Source organism: Eptatretus burgeri, chromosome 5, assembly GCF_056783735.1.
Source record: "Eptatretus burgeri isolate ZD-2024b chromosome 5, Ebu_testis_v1, whole genome shotgun sequence".
NCBI classification, from domain to species: domain Eukaryota; kingdom Metazoa; phylum Chordata; class Myxini; order Myxiniformes; family Myxinidae; genus Eptatretus; species Eptatretus burgeri.
In genome coordinates this window covers 98,392,747-98,414,803 of record NC_140965.1, presented here as the reverse complement: position 1 = coordinate 98,414,803, position 22,057 = coordinate 98,392,747, and the positions used below count along the sequence as shown (strand labels likewise).

Sequence of the window (22,057 nt, the reverse complement as noted above, 5' to 3'; positions counted from 1 at the left end):
TTCACTTGTGTCTCCTGCCAGATTTGCTTCCAGTGCTGTTACAGAAGGACTAATAAATAATAAACCTGAAAGTTCAGAGAACACCTTACTTGAGAAAAAGGGACATGGGAAGGGTCATTTCAAATCTTGCTTATTGCATTTCCGAGCATGATCTATATTTACGACGAGCCGCCATTTTGTCTGAATCTCGATATTCCCCAGCGCTAAGAGAACGAGCAGCAAATTTGGTTGCTCAGAGATTAAGTAAAATGGTGTAATGTTTTATCCATGTACTGTACTGATAATCGGAAGTTTTTGGAAGTGCCACGAAGGTGATTTGTGTTCCACAGTATTCAAGTATATAATCCAATTTGAATATTATAAAGATTTTATAGGAAAAAAACTTTGTGAGTTTACCGCCATTGATGCAGAGTATTTTACACTACCTTATTTAACAAATTAGATTAGTTATACGTGCCTATTGTTTGTTTGTGTCCTTTATAACGTCCCTAAAAACAGTAAGTTTTCTGTTTGGAATGATTTTCCTATTTTGTTTGACTACCAGACAGGCAGACAGAAGAGAAAAAAACACTCTGGTTGAGATTCCGTACAATTTGCCAAATTCAGAGCCAAAGTACTGCTGAACTGTAGGTTCATGTTTTGATTTGCGTTCTATACAGCATTCAGAATATAACATTAAATTGAAATGAAGTTGTTCCTCGATCATAAACTGATGTCTGTAGACAGAAGGACAGACAGACAGAGTGAACCAATTGCTTTACCCTGCTTTCTGCTTCATGTGTGTAGGGTAATTATATAAGTTGTGTCGTTAAGTACACCAAAATGATAACATTTTGCATTTATGCCCACTGCTTCAACCCACAGCTACCCAGACCAAGAGGAGTTGCAGGCAATGTGCGTAACATTCCTTCACCCCGTGCTCATGGCTAGTGTTCCGAGTCACGCAGGCCACACCTCTTTGACCCAAGTGCAGAGCCTAGCAAGCAGCATGGTGCAGCTTTATGAACACGTAAGGAGGTTAAACAACATGGGACTAGCATTATTTGACTTCTTTAATGAGGAATTATGAAGAATTCGATGCGGGTAAGGGCCATTTGAACCATTTCTTGGTTTTTTTTTTTGTGAAGGCGGGGTTGAAGGGCCTTGTGAAGAGCATGTCGGGTGGGGAGAGGTGCTCGTCGTGAGTCAGGGGTTGGGAAGAGTGTGCAAAGGGAAGGTTGAGGTTAATGATGCACATTTTGTGTCAGTTTTTTTTTTTCATGAAGGTGGGTGAGCTAATGGATTAACTTGCATTCTTTATCATACAAAGGTTTTTTTTTCCCAGGTGGATGTCATTTATAATTCACATAATGAATAAGTATTCATCTCTTGATAGCAGGTACTGCTGTTATAATGACAGCAGTGAAATTTCTCAACATTGAATCTTTAACCTGGACAAAAGCTTGTTCCATCCTCAGATCGAAATCCAGCCTATCATATGATTCGATCAAAAGTATATGTCCAGTATATTTTATGTTTTCCCTTGCGACAGGTGCAGAAAAAGTTTTCATCTGAGGAATTCAGTCATTATGTATTTACTCCCCGGGAGCTCACACACTGGGTATTCGGCCTTCTACGCTACGATTTAAGTGAAGGTACTTACTGTCTTATCACAAGCCTTTACTTCCTGCCAGGATGCCAGTGTAACTAACCATACACCTCATTTATGGAGAAATGTTTGCTCAGCATTCCACCCTTCTGTACTAAAATACTCTTTATCAGTGCCACACCTTGTCATTACCTTAATTCCAAAGAATCATGGCCACGAGCCACAACAGCAGGCACTACCAACACCTAGTGTTGTGTCGTGCAGCCATGATTCTTTGTCTTTGTCATTCATTTATGTATACTGGTAACCACTGTTAGTTTCTCTGAATAAGTATTATTTTTTTTCTGGACAGAATTCATACATATTTGGCAATAAAACTTGCTGGGGAGTTTGAATGATAGGATTCTATTTTCCCAGCAGAGGAGCCATCTATTTATTACGTTAACAAATATTGCAGAATGTTTGAACTCCCCTCCTCCCCCTCCCCCTCACCTCCATGCTCCTTACATGTTCCTCCCCTTCCTTCTCCTTCTTTCTTTTTTTCCCCTCACTCCCACATTTCCTTTCTCTTTATTGTCATTCTTATTTCTCTTTTTTTCTCGAGTTAATTTACAATTTTTAGCCTTCCTCCCACCCACATACATGGGCATATTAAATAGATGGCACCAAAGTGGTTAATGGTTCATTGCAGACAGGTCGGTAGTCTCTCTGTCTTCTACCACCTCCTTTTTGGTCTTGTTCCCTCTGCTCTCTTTCCGTGCTTTGTCGTCCTTCCCCTCCCCCCCCACCTTGAAGGTTTCTGCAAGTCCCACATGGTCCCCAAGAACTCCCCTTCTAGTGAAACTACTTAAGTCCAGGATCACTCCTCACCACCACTCATTTGTTCCTCTTTGTCCCCACATGTAGAACCAACTTCCACGTTCTCTTCAATCTTATTCTTACCCTCCAGGTCTTCAGGACAACTGTTCACCAACATCTCAGATCATCCCCCACCCAAAATCATGATCTTTTCTCACCCAAACTAATTCACAACACCCCTCCTCCTCCAAGCCCACCTCCTTCCAAATTTACAGTTGTTCCTCCTGGAGAGTTTGCTTCTGTATCCATCTTGCCCACCTCGTGCATCCTCGCCAACCCCTCATTCCTCTCCACATCCCTGATTATCCAAGTCTGTTTTGTCCTTCAACCCTGCTGTTAATGCCCCCCCTCACTTTTGTTCCTTTTATTCTGTTGCATCCTGATCTGTTCAGTGTTCTTGCTTTTCCACAAACCTTGACTCTGTATACAAAAATAAAAGTAAAAAATGTTTTTTTAAAGTGAAAAAAACCAATTTATCCACACCTTCTTTCATCTTTCGGTGTTCATTCACTGTCTCTATTTATGTTATGTTACTCTTCTTTCTTAATTCCATCCACTTTTCTTGCTTGCTGATAACCAATCACAGATGCATGGTGTTTCAAAAATACAAACATTGCAGTTGAAATCTAACACCTCTCGTGCAAAGAGATGAGTCTTTCAGAGAAAAGTATTTGTTATCAGCTGGTGGATATCTCACATGAGCGAGTCAATGAAACCTTCAAGTAAACAAGCATACATTTTAATTTTAAAATTAACAAACACATGAAACAGAAGTATCTCGTTCATTGCACTTATTTTTGAAACACCTTGCATAGAACATGTTTAATTGTCTGACAGGAGCTATAAGTGATTCCAGGAGCAACCCCTTGGCTCAGGCTTGGGCTTACGAAGCATGTCGGGTGTTTCGGGACCGGCTGGTTGGACCAGTAGCTCAAGAGGCCTTTGATACAGCACTGAGCCTGGCTATTGGTACTGTTTGGGGGCCAGAGGCGCAGCAAACGCTTACAGGTGGATCATTATGTGGCATTTGCAAACATAGTTCGAGCAAAGCACAGTGTTGGCATCGCCGTACCTCCATTTTGAATATCGGCCTTTGGTGTGACCTTTTATCTTTTTCAGATGATTTATTTGTGACGTGGTCAACACGACACGCTTCCCGTGGAGTGGTCCCACAGCATGGAAAGCCGCTCTGTCGGCTTTCTTCGACTGATCTACGCATCGCTGTACAAAAGGTAATCAACAGCGAGCAATCTAAAACCATGATCGTTTCTACCCCTGTTAAATCACCCCTCAGATCCCTGCAAATTTCCAGTTTTTCCATAATTGTCACATGAATATTGTCATTATTAAAAAGGGGAAAACAGTGAAAACAGGCAATGGGACCTGTTCTGACATTTTCTACTTTCATTCCAGTTGATCTTTGCTGAAACTATTCCATGGATTTTGAGGCTAGAATTAATCCATTGGAAATCTGCTTTTTCCCATGATCTACCTTGTCTGTAGGTTACTGCCTATTTGTGTCTTAGTCCAATTGTATGTCTACTCACCCTTCTAAATCCATAATATATTTTCAGAATTTGTATAAATAGGGAATTTTGAAACCTAATAATGAATATGCTCCAATCACAGCGATGGTAAACCAGCGTGTAGACCCATCTATATTTTTGTTTATTCTTAACTAGCAAAGATACCCGGCATTGCCGGGAAACGCTGGGTTCCTCCTCCCACCCCTTCCCCTCAGTCATCCTACCCTTACCTCCCCCACCCCCTCGCTCCTTCCATCTCCTCCCAGGTCACGTGACTCCTTCGCCGAACTTATCGATCATTCTAACGTCTTAAGTTATTTTTCACATCTGACACGATAATTTGACGATCTGTGCTCACCATCTCATTGATTATATCTGTTGAAATCCCCCCAAAATTGGACCTTTTTAGAAAGCATTGTATTTATTTTGAGCTATCCTTGGAAATTACGACAGGTGGTGGCTTGTGTGTTCATAAGTTATATATTTTGAGAAAATGATTGTTTAAAATCCCTGGTAAAGCCCATCGTGGTAAAAAATGTGTTCCGATAAAGTTTTTGCACGAATAACCTTGGGAGCTCAGAAAAGTAGCATCAGAGACAAACAAACAACATCTCATTCGCTTTTATACAGAAGTTAACATCGCTCCAAGCTCCTAATTTGAAAACTACAGTACCTACAAAGCAATGTACACAGCGATTTGCAGGTATGAAGATCAGGCATTCACGATGATATGAGTGAGGGAAGTGAAAAAATAAATTTTGAGCACTTTATCGTACAGAAACGATTGCGGCCTGTTCCAAGTCCAGGCATATTTGAGCAGGCCGAAACAAAATGGCAGCTTAAGACCCCTGTGAGGTGTAAGCGGGCTGAGAAAGATGGCACGCCGCCATCTTGGTAAGGCTTTTTGGTTTGTTTCATGATGAGCACTCCATGAAGTATCTTCAAAAGGGGTGTTTAAATTTACCCAAATACCCAATTTTCATTCATGCACCCCCTTGGAGTTCCCTTAGTATACATGCAAAGTTTTGGGCTGCTATGTTTCATGGTTTTGGAGTTATGGAAGAAACACACACACACACACACACACACACACACACACACACACACACACACACACACACACACACACACACACACACACACAAACACCACACTTTTTATATTATAGGTATATTATAGACAATGCACTTTTAGAATTGTAAAGTTGTACATATTGATTCATTCATGAACATGCAGAGTTTCCTTCTTAATATGGCACACTTACTCCTCTCAGGCCCTATTGCAGTTTTGCCGAGAGCAGTGGGAAGCCAACCTACTGCTCGTTCCAGAGACACTGGAGCTTATTTCAAGACTGGACCGTGTCCTTGGCCTTCCTGGAGGCTCACTGATTCTTGCAGGCCGGTGCGGTGTTGGACGCCGGACTTGTGCTGCTCTTGCGGCCCATATGCAGGGTGCCTACCTAACCTCACCTCGTCTTGGCCGAGGTTATAGCTTGAAGAACTTCTCTAATGATCTCAAACAGGTAGCTCACTTTACCTGTGGTTTAATTTTCATTTTGTAATTGTCTTGAAGACCATTCTGTATAATGGACACATTCCACTTGTGAGCAAGAACGGAGGGTGGTGATGCCGATGCTGCAGGTGATGCAACAAGCGGGAATTGAAGGACAACAGTCAGTCTTAATCCTTGAAGATTTCCAACTCCTGCAGCCTGACTTTCTGGAGATGATTAATGGCATTCTTTCATCTGGTAAGAGAAAACAGACCAGGTTCTACACCGAAGGTGAAGGAGGTGATGTTTTCACCCCTGTCTGTCTGTTTGTCTGTTTGTTTGTTTGTGTGCAGGATATCTCAAAAAGTTGTGGATGGATTCGGATGAAATTTGGTGTTGAGGTTGGGTGTGTGACAAGGATGAACTGATTAGATTTTGGTGAAGATCTAGATCCGGATCTGGCGACTAGAATTTTTTAAATGATCCTTCACCATTGAGAGATAGGGCCAAAAATGATGCATAGCATGATATCTTAAAAAGTTATGGACGGATCCAGATGAAACTTGGTGGTCACGTTGGGTGTGTGTGACATGGAAGTATCAGTTCAATTTTGGTGAGGATCGAAATCCAGATCTGGAAATGAGAATTTTTAAATGTTAATAGTGGTTTTTCACCATTGAGAGATGGGGCCAAAAATGATATGTAGCAGGATATTTGGAAAATTTATTGGGCCCAATATGTTCTACTGGATCAAGCATTGTGTGGTGGAGGTAGATGCTCTATTGAGTGCCCTTGTAGTTTGACTCTAAATTTGTTCACCTTGTATCATCAAACAGCTTGCCCTGCACTGGTCAAAAGCAGGAAATAATATGTTGGACTAATGGAGTTTTGTGTTGTTAAATGTTTTTTTTTTTTTTTTAACTTTGTCAGCAGTTGCTGTTATTCATTACTTTCTTCACCCAGATGATCCATTGTGCTGATATTGAATTTTAAAATACAAATTAACCATCATAATCTGCTTCAACCTTTACACGGGAACAGTTTTGGAAAATTACCAATAGCTATAATCTATTGAGGCGGTGATGGAAGGGTTTTTGGAGTAGTTTGAGATAGGAATAGGGGAATTTAAGAAGCAGCCAGGAATGCAGAGAGAAAACGAGGCTCTGGTGCCAAATAATTTGCATCCAAGGGTTTTGTAGGAGTTGGCGGAACAGGTAAGCAAGATGTTAATGGACATCTTTAATAGCTCACTGGAGTCAGGACAAGTACCAGAGGAATCGAGAGCAGCAAATGTAACACCTTTATTTTATAAAGAAGAATTGGGGAACTCTAATCTGTTAGCTTAACTTGTAAGAAAAATGTTGGAGACTTTAATTAGGGATTAGATGTGGAGACATAATTAAATTCAATCTAATTTAAGACAGTCAGCACAGATTTACGAAAGGGAGATCCTATTTAACAAATTTATTAGAATGCTATGAAGCAGTTTCTCATTGTGAGGATGTGTGAAGGGCGCTGGATGTGGTGTATCGAGCCTTTCAAAATGCATTTGATAATGTACCAAACAGAAGGTTGTTAGCAAAGTTGAGGGTTTATGGAGTGATTTGTAAAATAGCTAATTTGATTAGTGATGGGGAAACACAGAGTGGCTGTGAGTGTGAGGATGTCTGGCTGAGAAGTCTTAAGTAGTAGAGTATCTCATGGATCGCTACTGGGACCATTATTATTCATAATTTGCATCAATAATTTGGACAGTGGGGTTAAGAATCGGCTTTCCAAATTTTCGGATTTCACAATTAAAACTTGGAGGTCGGGTAGATAGCAGAGAGGAGGGTGTTGTTGGTATAGTGCCCTCCTGAATCTCTTCCTTGTGTATTATGACCTCATTGATGAAATATTCGCTTGGTGCAGGTGAGGTGCTTGGTTTGTATACTTCTGAGGAGCTGGATCCACTGATATCTCCTCTCCGTGAAGAGGCAGCAAGGGATGGCTTTTCTGGACCACTCACATCATACTTTGCCACACGTGAGAGGCACCTGCAACAGTCTCTTTCATGAGCCAAACTTGGGCCTTTTAGAATGGCAGTGCAATGATGCTGGATTCATCTCAAATCTTTCCTGAGTTCACAGTAACGTATTTCACTTTCATCGGATAAAATAATCCTGAGGTCACAGTATTTCACCCTGTTATAATAAAGTTGTGATTGTCATTATTTTGAGCAATATGTACAATTGTGAAGCATATAGCCAATGTTATGGCTCGAGAGTACATGGAATTTTACAACAAAAATAACTTGGTATGTACGGCCACATTCCTAGGTGTGCAATGGAACCTGCATGTGGTCTTGGTGATGGATTATGAGCATCCGGAGTTTGCTGCACGTCTGGACTCCAATCCAGCACTCAGGAAGTGCTGCTCCATTCTTTGGCTTGAGGGCTGGTCCCAACACAGCATGTCGCAAGTGAGAAATGGAACAGGCTTTATATAGCACCAATTATCTCTGATAGCTCGCCCACTGCTTGGTTATGATTTCTCTCGATGATGGAAAGATCTAATCTTTACTTTCTAGTATTTTGCTTCTCATTGTTAATTTCCTTGTTGTTTTTATTTTCCAAGTTCATACTTTGCAATTACTTTTTTTCTTATTCGTTTGCATCATTTACATAATAATATTTTTATTGACATTATATTTGGTCTTGGGCTGTATATGTATAAATAAGTGAAGTCTGATATTTTGCTGGGATTGTGGCTTAGAGTTGGGCTGTGTTTTTTTTTTTTTTTTAATCAACTTTCTCTTTTGCCCTTGATGGTTTCAACATTTCCTTGTCAGCAAACTCCAGATGCTCGTAATCAATTAGGTTTGTTTTTAAGGCAAAATCTGTCTATCCCATGATCGAATCAGAAAGTTTTTGGAGAGGGGAGTCAAATGGACACCCTTTTGACAATAAATTTCACAGGATTTGGGTGGTTTAAATGATAATATAAACTGTACTAGCAGGGATTCGTGGAGTGTAAAAGTGACTTCAACTTCTCAAGCCTCTCCTCTCTGCCCCATACCCACTGCCAAGCCCAAGTACTTAACTCCCCATACCCAACCCCATGTCCTCAAAAAAACCCCACCCTCAAAGCTTCAACCTCCCTCTCACAGCTCTCTGCCCCCCTAAACTCCCAAACTCTCTGTCCTCCTCCCCCCCCTTTCTTCTTCAAGTCTGCAAAGACCACAAACATCCCTCCCAACATGAGGTCCTCAATCCCTCCTCCCAACCCCAGGTCCTCAACCCTCCCCCCTAAAGCCTCAACCCTCTCTCCAAACACTCTGTCTCCTCTCTCATCCCCCCCAACTCTGTCCTCCCCACCCCCTTTTTTCTTTAACTCCTCAAACTCCCCCACTGCACATCTTAAACCTCTCCCCCAAAGTCTCAACCCCCCTCTCCCAAATATTTGTCCCCTCTCTGACCCCATCCCAACTCTCGACCTCCCCACTTCCCGCTCATGAGTCTGTCATCCCCTTTCCCTTTCTTCCTGTTCTTAACAATGTTACACAAAGCCACACAAGGAATGTTAGTGCAGGAGGAGGCAATTCAGCCCATCATTTCACTTCATTTCAGTTCATTATGTTTTTATTGTCCACTTGAAATATGGAAGTTTTTCATCCACTGGCAATTCATTTCAAAAAGGGGTGCATCACATCCTTTTCATATTAGCATTAATCATGTGTATTGAATTAGTCACAAATGATAGTCCAAAATGACAGGTGCACAAAGGTGAATGCCTGAATGATTAAAAAAATGCTTGCGTTGTTCCTGTTCCATTTTGTTAAGAACAATGTTAAAAGTAAATGAAAATAGAATGTTAAATTCATAATCTCTTACACCTTTCTTCCCATTTGTTAACAACATTCCTGTTCTTTTTCATTAAGAACAATGATAAAGTAAATAAAAACACATTTAATTCACAATCTCTTGATATTCTGTCATCTTGTGATTCTTCAGTAAAACATATAAGGTTATTCTTTCTGGAAAAGATAATACGCATCCGGAACTCCTTGGACCAAGTCCTTTATTATAAAATTGGTTTTATGGTCCCTAGTTGCGTAGTTTCAGTCGGATAGACAGACAGAGAAAAAATAAAAAAATAAAAAACCGAATAAGCATATTATTATAGAGGATTTGAAATGTTTTATTGTATTTTACGTGATTATTTAAGTTAATGTTAACTTTTGATGACACCATTGATCATCAAAGTGCCATTTGCAAAGAGCATAACCTCCTTCTTTATCACAGAGAGAGATAAAGAAATATCATAAAAAAAATAGTAGAAACTAGAAAAGCTGGACAATTTCGCCAACAGTATATAATAGAATATTCTCACAATATTATAGATTCCTGGAATGATGTTGAAGATGAACGAGGAAAATGAGTGGGATGAAAAGGGTAGAAGCATCATGGGTAAGAACCTTTCTCTTTGATTACTATTCGAGCATTGGATGTGTGCAAAAGTATTGATATGAATAATAATGATAATAATAATCATCATCATCATAATCATCATCATCATCATCTTCATTATTATAAATAATGTGAATCCCTTTCCCAAATAGTGATGTCATTGTGATCACAATATACTGGTAAGCAGAATTGTGTATGCATAACTATAGTCAGCTTGAAAAGACTTGTTATCCCACGCGTGTGAAGAGAAAAGTGGGGTTAAGCAATTGGCTCAGTTTGTGTGTCTGTCTGCCCACAAATGTCAGTTTATGATCGAGGAACAACTTGATTTCAGTTGAATGGTATATTTTGAACACGATTCAGAATATGAATCAGAAAACAAACTTCTGGTTTAGCAGTATTTGTCTCTGAATTCATACTGATTGGGCATGCGCAGAGAGGCCTGAGATGAAAAAAAAAATTGCTCTTTCCACCTGTCTGGCAGTCAAACAAAATTGAAAATCATACCAAACAGGAAACATCCTGTTTTTAAGGACATCATAAAGGACACAAACAATGGGCACGAATAGCTTATGGAACATGTCAAATAAGGTGGTATGAAGGACACTGCAACAACGGCGTTAAACTCAAACATTTCTTTTTCCAGAACCTTTAAAATATTTATTTTATTTCAATTGAATTGCATCCTTGAACATCACAGAACATAAATCACCTTTTTGAAACTTTTAAAACCCTTCTGTTTAGCAGTACCTGAACAAAATATTACCGCATTTTATGTCATCACAACCAATCAAATTCGCCGCTCTTCGACCTCACCCATGTCCTTGTTTCTGAAGACTGCATGGGGTAATGTGTTCTATGAACTCTCTAGTTTATTTAAGTTTCTCTTTTGGAGTAGCATTTACCATAGTCATTTCCCAAACTGCTTTGTTATAGATCTTTGATCATAGAAGGGAGATTGTGATCACAAAACTATTTGTGGACATCCAAGTTGAATCAAGAAAATGGAAGGCCAACTTTGCCATGCAATAAAATGAACTCAGGATCTAAATTTTCATCATTTGAGGTTGTAGTTTCATCATATTTGCTTTGGAGATATTTAGAGAACCCTGTATAAAAAATTCCTCATTATGCATTTTCACATTACTTGGGCTTAATGGACTGCCTCATGTGTTGTCAGAAATATTGTGCTTTAATTTTCATAGCCTTCCAGATTATATATAGCAAAGTGCAACTCACAGGTTGTAAGGCTGAAATAAGAAGCTTGCCACCAACTACATTTATTCACGTGTGATGCTTGTCAACCTTTATTAGTTTGACAAGTTAGAATTTTTCCATGAGTAAAAACTAAGAATACAATATGCATAAAGTATAAATGTGAATCTGGGAAAGTCACATGAAAAATATCAAGAAAGCAAATTTCCATGAGTATGAACACCGCACAATGCTACCAACTGATTTGGGTAAACTCATCCCAGTACGTCTCAGATTAGTGTGCAGAATTTGTTTGGTTTTCATGTCTGGTTACCATAATTTGCCTGAAATGTAGAGCAGTCTGCAGTGGAAAACACACTAAAAACCAGAAGGGCACTCGGTGGAGCGCATACCTCCGCCACGCAATGCCTGATCCACAAGAACATATCGGGCACATTACATTTTTGAAATATCACGCTATACATTACTCTATCATTTTTGGCCCTTTCTCTCAAGGGTGAAGAATCACTTTAAAAAATAAATAATTATCGTATCCAAATCCGGATTCGGATCTTCACCAAAATCGAAACAATTCTTTCTTGCCGCACACCCAACGTGTCCACCAAGTTTCGTCCGAATCGGTCTACAACTTTTTGAGATATCGTGCTATATATCGTTTTGGCGCTATCTCTCAATGGTCAAGAATCACTTTTAAAATTCTAGTATCCGGATCCGGATCTTCACCAAAATATAATCAGTTCATCCTTGTCACACACTGAACCTGTCCAGAAATTTTCATCCGGATCTGTACACAACTTTTTGAGATATCTTGCACAGAAACAGAAAGGGGTGCAAATATAACCTCCTTCACCTTCAGTGGCAGAGGTTATAGCAAGAAAGTGGAAGGGTTCATTGAGCTTGTGTTAAATTTTGTGTTATCTAATACATTGTGGTTGTGGGGTGGGGGTGTTTGGGGGTGGGTGACAGAGCATTGGGGTGGGATGGGGTGGAAAAACTTTATTTATTTATTTATTTATTTTTTACATATCTTTTTATATACATGATAAATAGATGGCCTCTATTTTTGCCTTTTATTTGTAACAATTCAAAACCTATCAAGATACTGCTGCAAAGATTAATATTGTTTGGGGAAGCATGAAACAAAAATCCGTGGCTTTATTTCCTTCATTTGTATGTGCAAGCAGTGGTCACCAATAAGTCGCCTTTTTTTTTTACCCGCCACCTCAAACTAAAGACGAAGCCTTGATAATATTGCAAGCCCACCAGTGGCTTGGTTGTTGCTTGTAAGAAGCAAAACTCAACATAAAGATTCCTTGACTATATTAGATGCTGTTCAACAAAATTATCTAATTTGACGATCATGATTTTTTTTTGTCTAATTTAACTATGAGTTGATTTTGTACATTGCATGGGGCTCTGGCCAAGTTAGATATGGCCATTCCTGAATCTGTTTGTTAGTACCACTCGCAGATTGACGTGTACTGCAACGCCGACAGATTCACTAACTGGATGGCTAGGCCTGACATTTGACAAAGGCAAGGGCAGGAATTTGGCCATGGTGGTGGTAACTCGCCCTACCCTTCACGAAGGACACCGTGGGATCTTTAGCATTCACCAACTAATGCCAGCTGATGGGACGCCAGCGTAACGTCCATCTAAGGGACAACACACACATTGATGAATCACCCTGCCTGTGAAACACCAGGATGACAGTTTATAGTTGGGCTGAGATTTGAACCAAGGTAAGACAGCTTAGAGGCGAGTGTGCGTACCTCTTGGCCATCCTGCCACACCTTAATGTGAGAGGTGACGAAAGCTTGGGATGAAGAAGTCACACCGTAATCACCAATATTGTAATCACCATTGCGAGAGGTGAGGTAACACAACGTGAGGAAAGTGTGTGATTCAAGACACCACACCTTCATCATCAATGTTGTAATCACCTCGGTGCCATGACCAATCGACGAGTGAAGGGAAAAACGGGCACACCCAATTGGTCAGTGCTGTAACAAATTGACGAATGAAGGAAAAAAAAACGGGCATACCCGATTGGTCAGTGCAGTGACCATTTGACGAGTGAAGGGAAAAACGGGCACACCTGATATCAGTGAGTGAATATTGCTGACATAGCTATAGCCACACAAGTTATATTTATTATCTCTGCCACCGAAGGTGGGTGGAGGTTATGTTTTCACCCCTGTCTGTTTGTTTATCTGTCTGTCTGTCTGTCTGTCTGTGAATAGGATATCTCAAAAAGTTGTGGATGGATTCGGCCAAAATTTGGTGGAGAGGTTGGGTGTGTGACAAGGATGAATCGATTCGATTTTGGTTTATTTGAATCCTGATCTGGATCTGGATCAGAGAATTTTGAAAGTGATTTTTTCACCATTGAGTGAGGGGGCTTAAAAACAATATATATATATATATATATATATATATATATATATATATATATATATATATATATATATATATATATATATATATATATATATAACACCATATCTCTAAAAGTTATGGACGAATTCAGACGAAACTTGGTGGACAGGATGGCTGCATGACAAGGCCGAATCTATTCGATTTTGGTGAACATCTGAAGATGGATCTGGACATGATAATTTGTTTTAATTTCAAATGTGATTCTTCACCATTGAGTGATCGGGCAAAAAACGGTATTTCAAAAAATTGTGGATGGATTATGACAAACTAGGTGGATGAATTGGTTTGGTGACAAGAACAAGCCAATTTGATTTTTGTTCAGGTCCATATCCAGATCCAGCTGACCAGTGAGATACAAAACATAAACTGTTCAGCTTGGCGGAGCTTTGGGTTCTACCCAATGCCATTCTAGTTCTATATATATATATATATATATATATATATATATATATATATATATATATATATATATATATATATATATATATATATATATATATATATATAGTGTTGTGGTTACCAAATTCGCAAACCACCATTCAGGTCCCTTAGGTGAGATATCTCGGTAAGTATATGTGTAGTTAGGCCCAAACCCGTTGTCTAGTGGGAATACATGTCATTTATGCGTGCTGCGACTCTTCAGGATAGCCGTTTTTCTTTTACTATCTTTATTTTGGACCAACCGCCATTGTTACCACCACCAGTCACAACATCAACCACCAACCACAACGCCGCTTCACCACAACCGCCACGACCTTCACGTCACACCTCGCAACCGTCGCATCGCCACCGTTCTTGCGCCACTTGTGGGTACCGGTGTTGGACTCGTGCAGGGCGCGCGCGTGAACAGCGTGTACAAAACCACGGATTTTCCACTTCAAAAACGGATCAAAAACGACACACGCCCACTTTTGTTCCGTCCAATCGGTGAGCGAGGGGCGATTTGGCCCCGCCTCCAGGGCGTTGGAGGGCGATCGCTATATGCAAATTTATGGATCAAAAAGCATTCACGCCCACTTTTTCTCGGGCCAATGGGGAGCGAGGTGAAAGGTCGAAGGGAGGGGGTCAAAGATGAGAGAGCGAAGCCACGGGGCTTATATAAGCGACCGCGTTCGTCAGTCAAGTTAATAGAGAGTTAAGACTTCGCGGGCGGTGGAGTTGGGAAGAAGAAGCCAGAAGGAGTTGGTCGTCGTCGTGTGCGTTGGAGTCGGAGCAAAAGGAGACGGAGCTGTGGAGAGGCGGCGAGGGCAGACGAGGGGGTGCTCGCGTCGTGCAGGGAGCTGCACGCCAGGGAGGCCGACGGCGCGACCTGCTGGAGGTGGAGACGCTCGTCGCGGGACTCGAGGCAGAGTGGAAATCCTCTATACCCTGAGCATCAGCAACCCCCTCCTGTTTCCCCCCGCGCTGAGATAGTTCGACCAAGGGGGCCCCTTTCCCACCCCCTACCAGACACTGCCCGCGAGGCCCGCGGAGTTGAGGCACCATCGCCGCTCCGCGTCTCATCACCAGACGGGTAGGCCCGACCCGGTCTCGGCCTCAGGCCCGCCTCATCTTTGAGGGTGTTCTTTTCCTTGGTTTTGGGTATGTGTTGTCAGCGCCGTCTGTGAAGTAAAATTGTATAAGTGTTGCCGTGTGCTCGCGTAATCGGTATTAGATCTGCATTGTCGCATTTGCTTTTTGTGTAAATTGCATTGTGTTTTCCTTTTCTATGTGCTTTTGGTGGAATTGTATATGTGCGCTTTCCGTTCATCGCGAATAAATGTGCTTTTGTGTTGAACTGTTTCCCGCTTCGCTTCGTCATTTCTTTCATTGAATCCTCATCTTGCTTCACGTAAAGGGTTGGTAGTGGGCTGAATACGCCCGATAATTAATCGAACCGTCGAGGTCGACGAATAACACCGCTCGGTTATCCCGATAGTACGGAACGGGTCGCTTAAGTGGCCCGTGTCCGAAGTCGACCTGCGGCGAGGTGCGACCGCCCGGTCTACCCTCCGTGTGGGTACTTAGGTAGGTCGAATTTGGCGAGCAACCCTATCCCACGCGGGGGCTGATTGGCTCGATCGCGGTGAGACCGAAAGGTCCACCCGTGACTGGTTCCCGGCGTTAGTCCGAGAGGGTCACGACTGGATTGTCCGTCCGGTGGGCGACGTGCCGCGATTCGAGTTACGTGGCCGTCAGCACGCCGGCGGGCGCGAATCCGTAACACTGGTGTCAGAAGTGGGATACAAATTCATCGCCCTCCTCGCGGCACTGGTATCGGAGAACAGGAAAACGGGCTCTCCTGTCTCCGGCTAAATTCACGGGAATCGGTCCAGGGGTGAGAGAAGCGAACCCCGATTCCCTCCAAATTACGAGCGAGCGAAATTAACCCTTTAAGAGAAGCAAGATGGCGTCTCAAGGCGAGCGGGAGTCGGGGGTATTAGAAATGGATGTGGAATGTGTAGGATCCATGGCCCAGGATGGAATGCCCGTGCAGGAACATGAACTCGCCCAACTGAACCCAGAGCCCGAAGTGGGTGCGGCGGCGGCCGCGGTGTATGACACCTCCCCCCCCCCCTCTCCACCAAAACCCTTCCCCAACCCTTGCCGAAACGGCTCAGCTGAGTGCATCCGACATGGCCCAGCTATGCGCCATGCTGGCGGCAATGACAGCAAGGATGGATGCAAATACAAACGAAATGAAAGGCATGAACGAAAAGATGGATGCGAATACACAACAAATGAACGAAAAGATGGATGCGAATACACAAAAGATGGATGCGAATACACAACAAATGAACGAAAAGATGGATGCAAACGCAAATGAATTTATAAACGAAATGAAAAGCATGGGCAAGCAAATAAAAAAAGAAATGAAAGAACTACGGGGTGAGACGCAGAACATGGGCCGATGCCTGCAGGCGGGCATGAAGGCCGTGACCAGGGAGATAGTGTGGACCAGGGAGACCAGGGAGACACTCCACGTGTGGAAGCAAACGAACTGGGAGGGGGTGCAACGGTGACCGAAAGGGAAAAATTAAATGGGGAGACCAAAACGTGCGAGACGAGACACGAGGTGACGACAACAGAAACTCATAAATGTATAGAGACACGGGAGACAAAAAAAATAGAGGAGAGACTGCATGATAATGACAAGGTAAGTGACGCACACACACACACGGAGGTAGTGGAGGATAATGGGGGTGAGCTCGCGGAGCGTGTAGGGACCCAGTGCGAGCACCTGGATGGCCTCCTCCAGGAACGAGGGGAGGGAGTCTGCCCCCTTGAGGCGAGTCACGACCAGGTGAGTTCGGTCGTGCTTTGCGAGGTTGAGAGGACGGGTGCTGTGGACGGGTGCACGGAGAGCTTGGGGGGTATAGAGGCCCCGGAGACCCTTGTGGGGACACGAATCCCCAGTGTGGTTGTCCCTGTGTGTGTGGTGCAAGGTGTGAGTGCGTCCCCGTGTGTGGAAGCGACCCCGTGTGTGAGTGGTGTGGTGGCGATGGTGCCGGAGTACGTGCTTCCCAGCACGCCATGTGTGGATGAGGAACCATGTGTGAGTGTCGCCGTGTGTGTGAGTGAGGCACCGCGGGTGTGTGCCCCCGCGTGTGTGAGTGAGGCACGGTGTGTGGATGAGGCACCACGAGTGAGTGAAAGGCCGCGAGTGCGTGGAGCCACGTGTGCGAGGGAGGTAGCATGCGTGAGTGAACGGCCGAGTGCAAGGGAGACCGTGTGTGTGAGAGAGCGGAATGTGAGGGAGATGTCGGTTGGCATGCGGGAGCACGCAGCCGCGTCTCCCGGTGTGAGTTTAATGGTGTGGAGTGTGTGCGTCGTAACACGCAGGTGTGCGTGGGTCGAATGGCGACGACAGCGACAGAGGAAAGAAAGCCGAGTAGCGGCTGTAGCTGTTTCGGGGACCGTGCCGGGTTCACCCAGCAGTGAGCACGCGGTCCGTGCTGTGCAACGCACGAGACCACCACGTGCTCGCTTGCGAGAGTGAAGTCCCGGTCCGGAAACGCACGCGGTGGATTTGCCGATCCCGCGGACGGACAAAGTTTAGGCAGGTAAATGGATTTGGACCGGACGGGTTCTCCACGCGATCGTGTGTGTTAAGCTCCAATGGGCAAAGCACATGTGTTCGCGTGGGGAACCCCTCGAGACGTGGGGCTTGTGTTTTTTTTTTATGCGCACGGTGACGTCATGGCTGCACGTGTGGTTGGAATCCGGCAGGAGGGGTATCCCGGCCGGATGGTACCGTCCAAGGAGGGACGAGGTACACGTGCAGCTGCATGACGTCACGGGCAGGTGCAAAGTGCGCGAGCTCTGAGTTGCCGCGCAGGTGCTGCGCATGTAAAGAGAAAAAAAAAATAAAAACAGCAAGCCTCACTTTCGGGTGTACAGGATTCCTGGGCAAGGGGTGAAAGACCCCCTTAACCCTAGGGCACAGGATGGAAACTAGTTAGGGGGAAGGGTTAGCTTAGCTAGACCGACTTCATGGGGCAGGGGTAAGTCCTCATGGAGTTGGTGGAATGGATTAGTTAGAGGGATTGTAGCCAGATTTAGGTTGGGAAATGAAATGATTTATTTGGAGACAGTGACAGACCTGTGAATGTGTAGAGGGGACGTAGTTTAGCTACGTAGTGTTAAATGGAACGTGCTATAGTGTAAGGGACGACGTGGGAGCACGAGTTAGTTAGGGGGTGCAGATAGAAGGATGGCAGAGTTCAGTGGTGTGTGTGTTGAAGAGTTGGTGAGTGAAGTGGAAGCATGTGCTTGGTGAGTGAGTGAGGCCAGCGGGTCTGTGTGTATGGAGTGAATGGGGAATGCATGGTGTGATGAGTGATTGGGGAGGAGTGACTCCGCCCAAGGGACCCGGGGTCAGTATAAAGTGAGTTAGGGGGTTAGTCAAATTGAAAAATGGAGGTCGTTTTGTTGTTGGTGGGAAAGTAGGCTCGAGACCCATTTGGAGGGGTGCAGGAGCCCTGTTGACGGGCTTGGGAGCGTGGCTGCGAAAGGTGAGTATCGCTGAGTGGGTACCCCGGGCACCAGGCTAGTCGGCCGTGGTAGGCCAAGGGCCCATGGGGGGCCGGGATAGCGTAGTGGGCACGGGTGCGCCTGCTTGGTGCGGGGGCCCGGGCGCCATTAGCCGCGTGGGCAGTGTTGTGGGCATGGGTGACCCTCGGAAAGGGGCCCGGGGAGCCAGCCTGCCACGTGTGCGTTTCGGGGAGGTGCCATGGGGGGCACTCCCCGGTGTTAGGGAGCTGGTAGGCTCGGAGGCAGTGTAGTGCCCGGGGGTGCCATAGCGGGAGATTCGGCAGAGGGTCGTGCCTGCCAAAAGGGAGCCACGTGTCCCAGCCATGAGACCGTGTGAGGGCACGGAGAGAAAACTGGGGGGCGAGGCCCGAAATTGTGAGGACACCAACACAGGCGACGGGAATCTGGGTTGTTAGAACCAATAGTTTAAGCGAGAGGCGCTTGTTGAAAGCCCCGGGGTAGTTTAGCAGTTAAATGGATAGGGTAGATTAGGAGATGTACCCCTCCGCACCATCCATCCCCTCGCTCTCGTTGTGGGCCGCTGGACCCACTTGGGTTATAGATCGCCGAACTCTGGGGAGGCCATTCTGAGGCTTCGTTGGGCCTCGACACAGGACGTTAGCTCTCCCTTATTCCCCTCCGGGAAGGGAACGTAGGGGTTGGGAGTAGGCTCGGTGACAGAATAGGTTAGCCGAACAAGGGCGATAAAGGGGGTTAGGGGACGATTTATAGAGGGGAAGTAAACATAAAAATAAAAATAAAAAAATAAGTGGGGGCTAAATTGGTTTTTCACAAATTAAGGGAGTGGGTATGTACAGTGACAGGCAAAGGCGATAGGTTGGGAGGGAGACAGGTAGGTAGGTCCGAGCCCGCCTTCCAAGTGGCCAGCACCACCGCACTCCCTCCACCAACCTCCACTGAACAGCAAAGGCTGGCCAGCTTCATCGGCTGGCTGTTTTTCTTCAAGGCCTGTGCCGGCCAACTTCATCGGCAGCTGTTGTTTTGCTGCAAGGCCTGTGCCATCGGCTGGCCGTGTTTTGCTTCAAGGCCTGTGCCAGCCCACTTCATCGGCTGGCCGTGTTTTGCTTCAAGGCGGAGGCCGGCCAACTTCATCGGCAGCTGTTGTTTTGCTGCAAGGCCTGTGCCGGCCACTTCGTCTGCAGCTGCTGTACTTCAAGGCCTGTGCCGGCCAGTTCATCTGCCGGCTGTGTTTGCCTGCAACGGCCTTCTTCTGCGGGCTGTGTTTGCCTGCTTGCCTTTGCCATGCCATGCCCACTGCCCATGTTCACCAGCCCCGTTCAATTTTTGCTTTACCCCCCCCCCCCCTGTTCATTTCCATGTGCGCCAGGATCCGCAAGGCAACAGTTTGCAAGCTGCGAGAACTGCCCTGTTGGCAGCTACAACACGGGCCTGCAGTGGCGGCCCGTGCACCGTGTTTGTGTTCATCCATCCATTCGTTGTGCTCATTGCGTGTGCCACTTGAGCTGGCACGGAGACTGCGTTTGTGCAGCCCATGCACCGTTGTGGTTCACTGCGTTCAGTTCAAAAGGGAAGGCCTTGGACTGCGTGTGAGCAGCCAGCCACGTTCCCTGTCACCTGCATTGTTTTGAGCCAGAGACTGCATGCGAGCAGCCTGGCTCCTTGCTAACTGTTTTCTTTTGCAGTGTTCAGTGATCCTGGGCCATGGTTTAGTGTAAAATTTGTAAGTTAAGGTTAAGATGTACTGTAAATATGAGTGCGCCCCCGGCATGTTTGTCCTAGCGCCGGCAATTTTATTTAAGTCGTCCGTGTGAATGAGTTTGTTTAGGTAGTTGCGCAGCCCTCAGGTTATTTATTTTGGGGACACGAATACCACGAATGTCGCACTCAGGGATCTGTAGGTAAAATGTACTAGGGGAAAACTACACATGATGGCACACGAAAATTTGACGACTCGGGACGAGTCTGTAAAAAGGGGAGGGGGTAGTGTTGTGGTTACCAAATTCGCAAACCACCATTCAGGTCCCTTAGGTGAGATATCTCGGTAAGTATATGTGTAGTTAGGCCCAAACCCGTTGTCTAGTGGGAATACATGTCATTTATGCGTGCTGCGACTCTTCAGGATAGCCGTTTTTCTTTTACTATCTTTATTTTGGACCAACCGCCATTGTTACCACCACCAGTCACAACATCAACCACCAACCACAACGCCGCTTCACCACAACCGCCACGACCTTCACGTCACACCTCGCAACCGTCGCATCGCCACCGTTCTTGCGCCACTTGTGGGTACCGGTGTTGGACTCGTGCAGGGCGCGCGCCGAACAGCGTGTACAAAACCACGGATTTTCCACTTCAAAAACGACACACGCCCACTTTTGTTCCGTCCAATCGGTGAGCGAGGGGCGATTTGGCCCCGCCTCCAGGGCGTTGGAGGGCGATCGCTATATGCAAATTTATGGATCAAAAAGCATTCACGCCCACTTTTTCTCGGGCCAATGGGGAGCGAGGTGAAAGGTCGAAGGGAGGGGGTCAAAGATGAGAGAGCGAAGCCACGGGGCTTATATAAGCGACCGCGTTCGTCAGTCAAGTTAATAGAGAGTTAAGACTTCGCGGGCGGTGGAGTTGGGAAGAAGAAGCCAGAAGGAGTTGGTCGTCGTCGTGTGCGTTGGAGTCGGAGCAAAAGGAGACGGAGCTGTGGAGAGGCGGCGAGGGCAGACGAGGGGGTGCTCGCGTCGTGCAGGGAGCTGCACGACAGGGAGGCCGACGGCGCGACCTGCTGGAGGTGGAGACGCTCGTCGCGGGACTCGAGGCAGAGTGGAAATCCTCTCTACCCCGAGCATCAGCAACCCCCTCCTGTTTCCCCCCGCGCTGAGATAGTGCGACCAAGGGGGCCCCTTTCCCACCCCCTACCAGACACTGCCCGCGAGGCCCGCGGAGTTGAGGCACTATCGCCGCTCCGCGTCTCATCACCAGACGGGTAGGCCCGACCCGGTCTCGGCCTCAGGCCCGCCTCATCTTTGAGGGTGTTCTTTTCCTTGGTTTTGGGTATGTGTTGTCAGCGCCGTCTGTGAAGTAAAATTGTATAAGTGTTGCCGTGTGCTCGCGTAATCGGTATTAGATCTGCATTGTCGCATTTGCTTTTTGTGTAAATTGCATTGTGTTTTCCTTTTCTATGTGCTTTTGGTGGAATTGTATATGTGCGCTTTCCGTTCATCGCGAATAAATGTGCTTTTGTGTTGAACTGTTTCCCGCTTCGCTTCGTCATTTCTTTCATTGAATCCTCATCTTGCTTCACGTAAAGGGTTGGTAGTGGGCTGAATACGCCCGATAATTAATCGAACCGTCGAGGTCGACGAATAACACCGCTCGGTTATCCCGATAGTACGGAACGGGTCGCTTAAGTGGCCCGTGTCCGAAGTCGACCTGCGGCGAGGTGCGACCGCCCGGTCTACCCTCCGTGTGGGTACTTAGGTAGGTCGAATTTGGCAAGCAACCCT

The 22,057-nt window shown here is 45.4% G+C and overlaps 1 protein-coding gene and 1 long non-coding RNA gene across 9 annotated transcripts in view; one reads left to right on the top strand and one right to left on the bottom strand.

Annotated features, from left to right (window-relative positions):
• Window positions 1-22,057, bottom strand: part of LOC147027032 (uncharacterized) — a 215,886-nt gene that overhangs the window by 6,954 nt on the left and 186,875 nt on the right. The gene's annotated exons all lie outside the window — the stretch shown is intronic.
• Window positions 1-22,057, top strand: part of DYNC2H1 (dynein cytoplasmic 2 heavy chain 1) — a 326,677-nt gene that overhangs the window by 149,310 nt on the left and 155,310 nt on the right. For all 8 annotated transcript variants that reach the window (XR_015058641.1, XM_085883078.1, XM_085883083.1 and 5 more), the window contains exons 47-55: window positions 865-1,009; window positions 1,532-1,634; window positions 3,284-3,454; window positions 3,566-3,678; window positions 5,246-5,494; window positions 5,613-5,721; window positions 7,375-7,488; window positions 7,782-7,924; window positions 9,845-9,911. Coding sequence is in view for 7 of the 8 variants with exons in the window: in XM_085883078.1 (XP_085739204.1) it covers window positions 865-1,009; window positions 1,532-1,634; window positions 3,284-3,454; window positions 3,566-3,678; window positions 5,246-5,494; window positions 5,613-5,721; window positions 7,375-7,488; window positions 7,782-7,924; window positions 9,845-9,911 (1,214 nt within the window). In the remaining variant the exon portion in view is untranslated. The remainder of the gene's footprint in view (window positions 1-864; window positions 1,010-1,531; window positions 1,635-3,283; window positions 3,455-3,565; window positions 3,679-5,245; window positions 5,495-5,612; window positions 5,722-7,374; window positions 7,489-7,781; window positions 7,925-9,844; window positions 9,912-22,057) is intronic.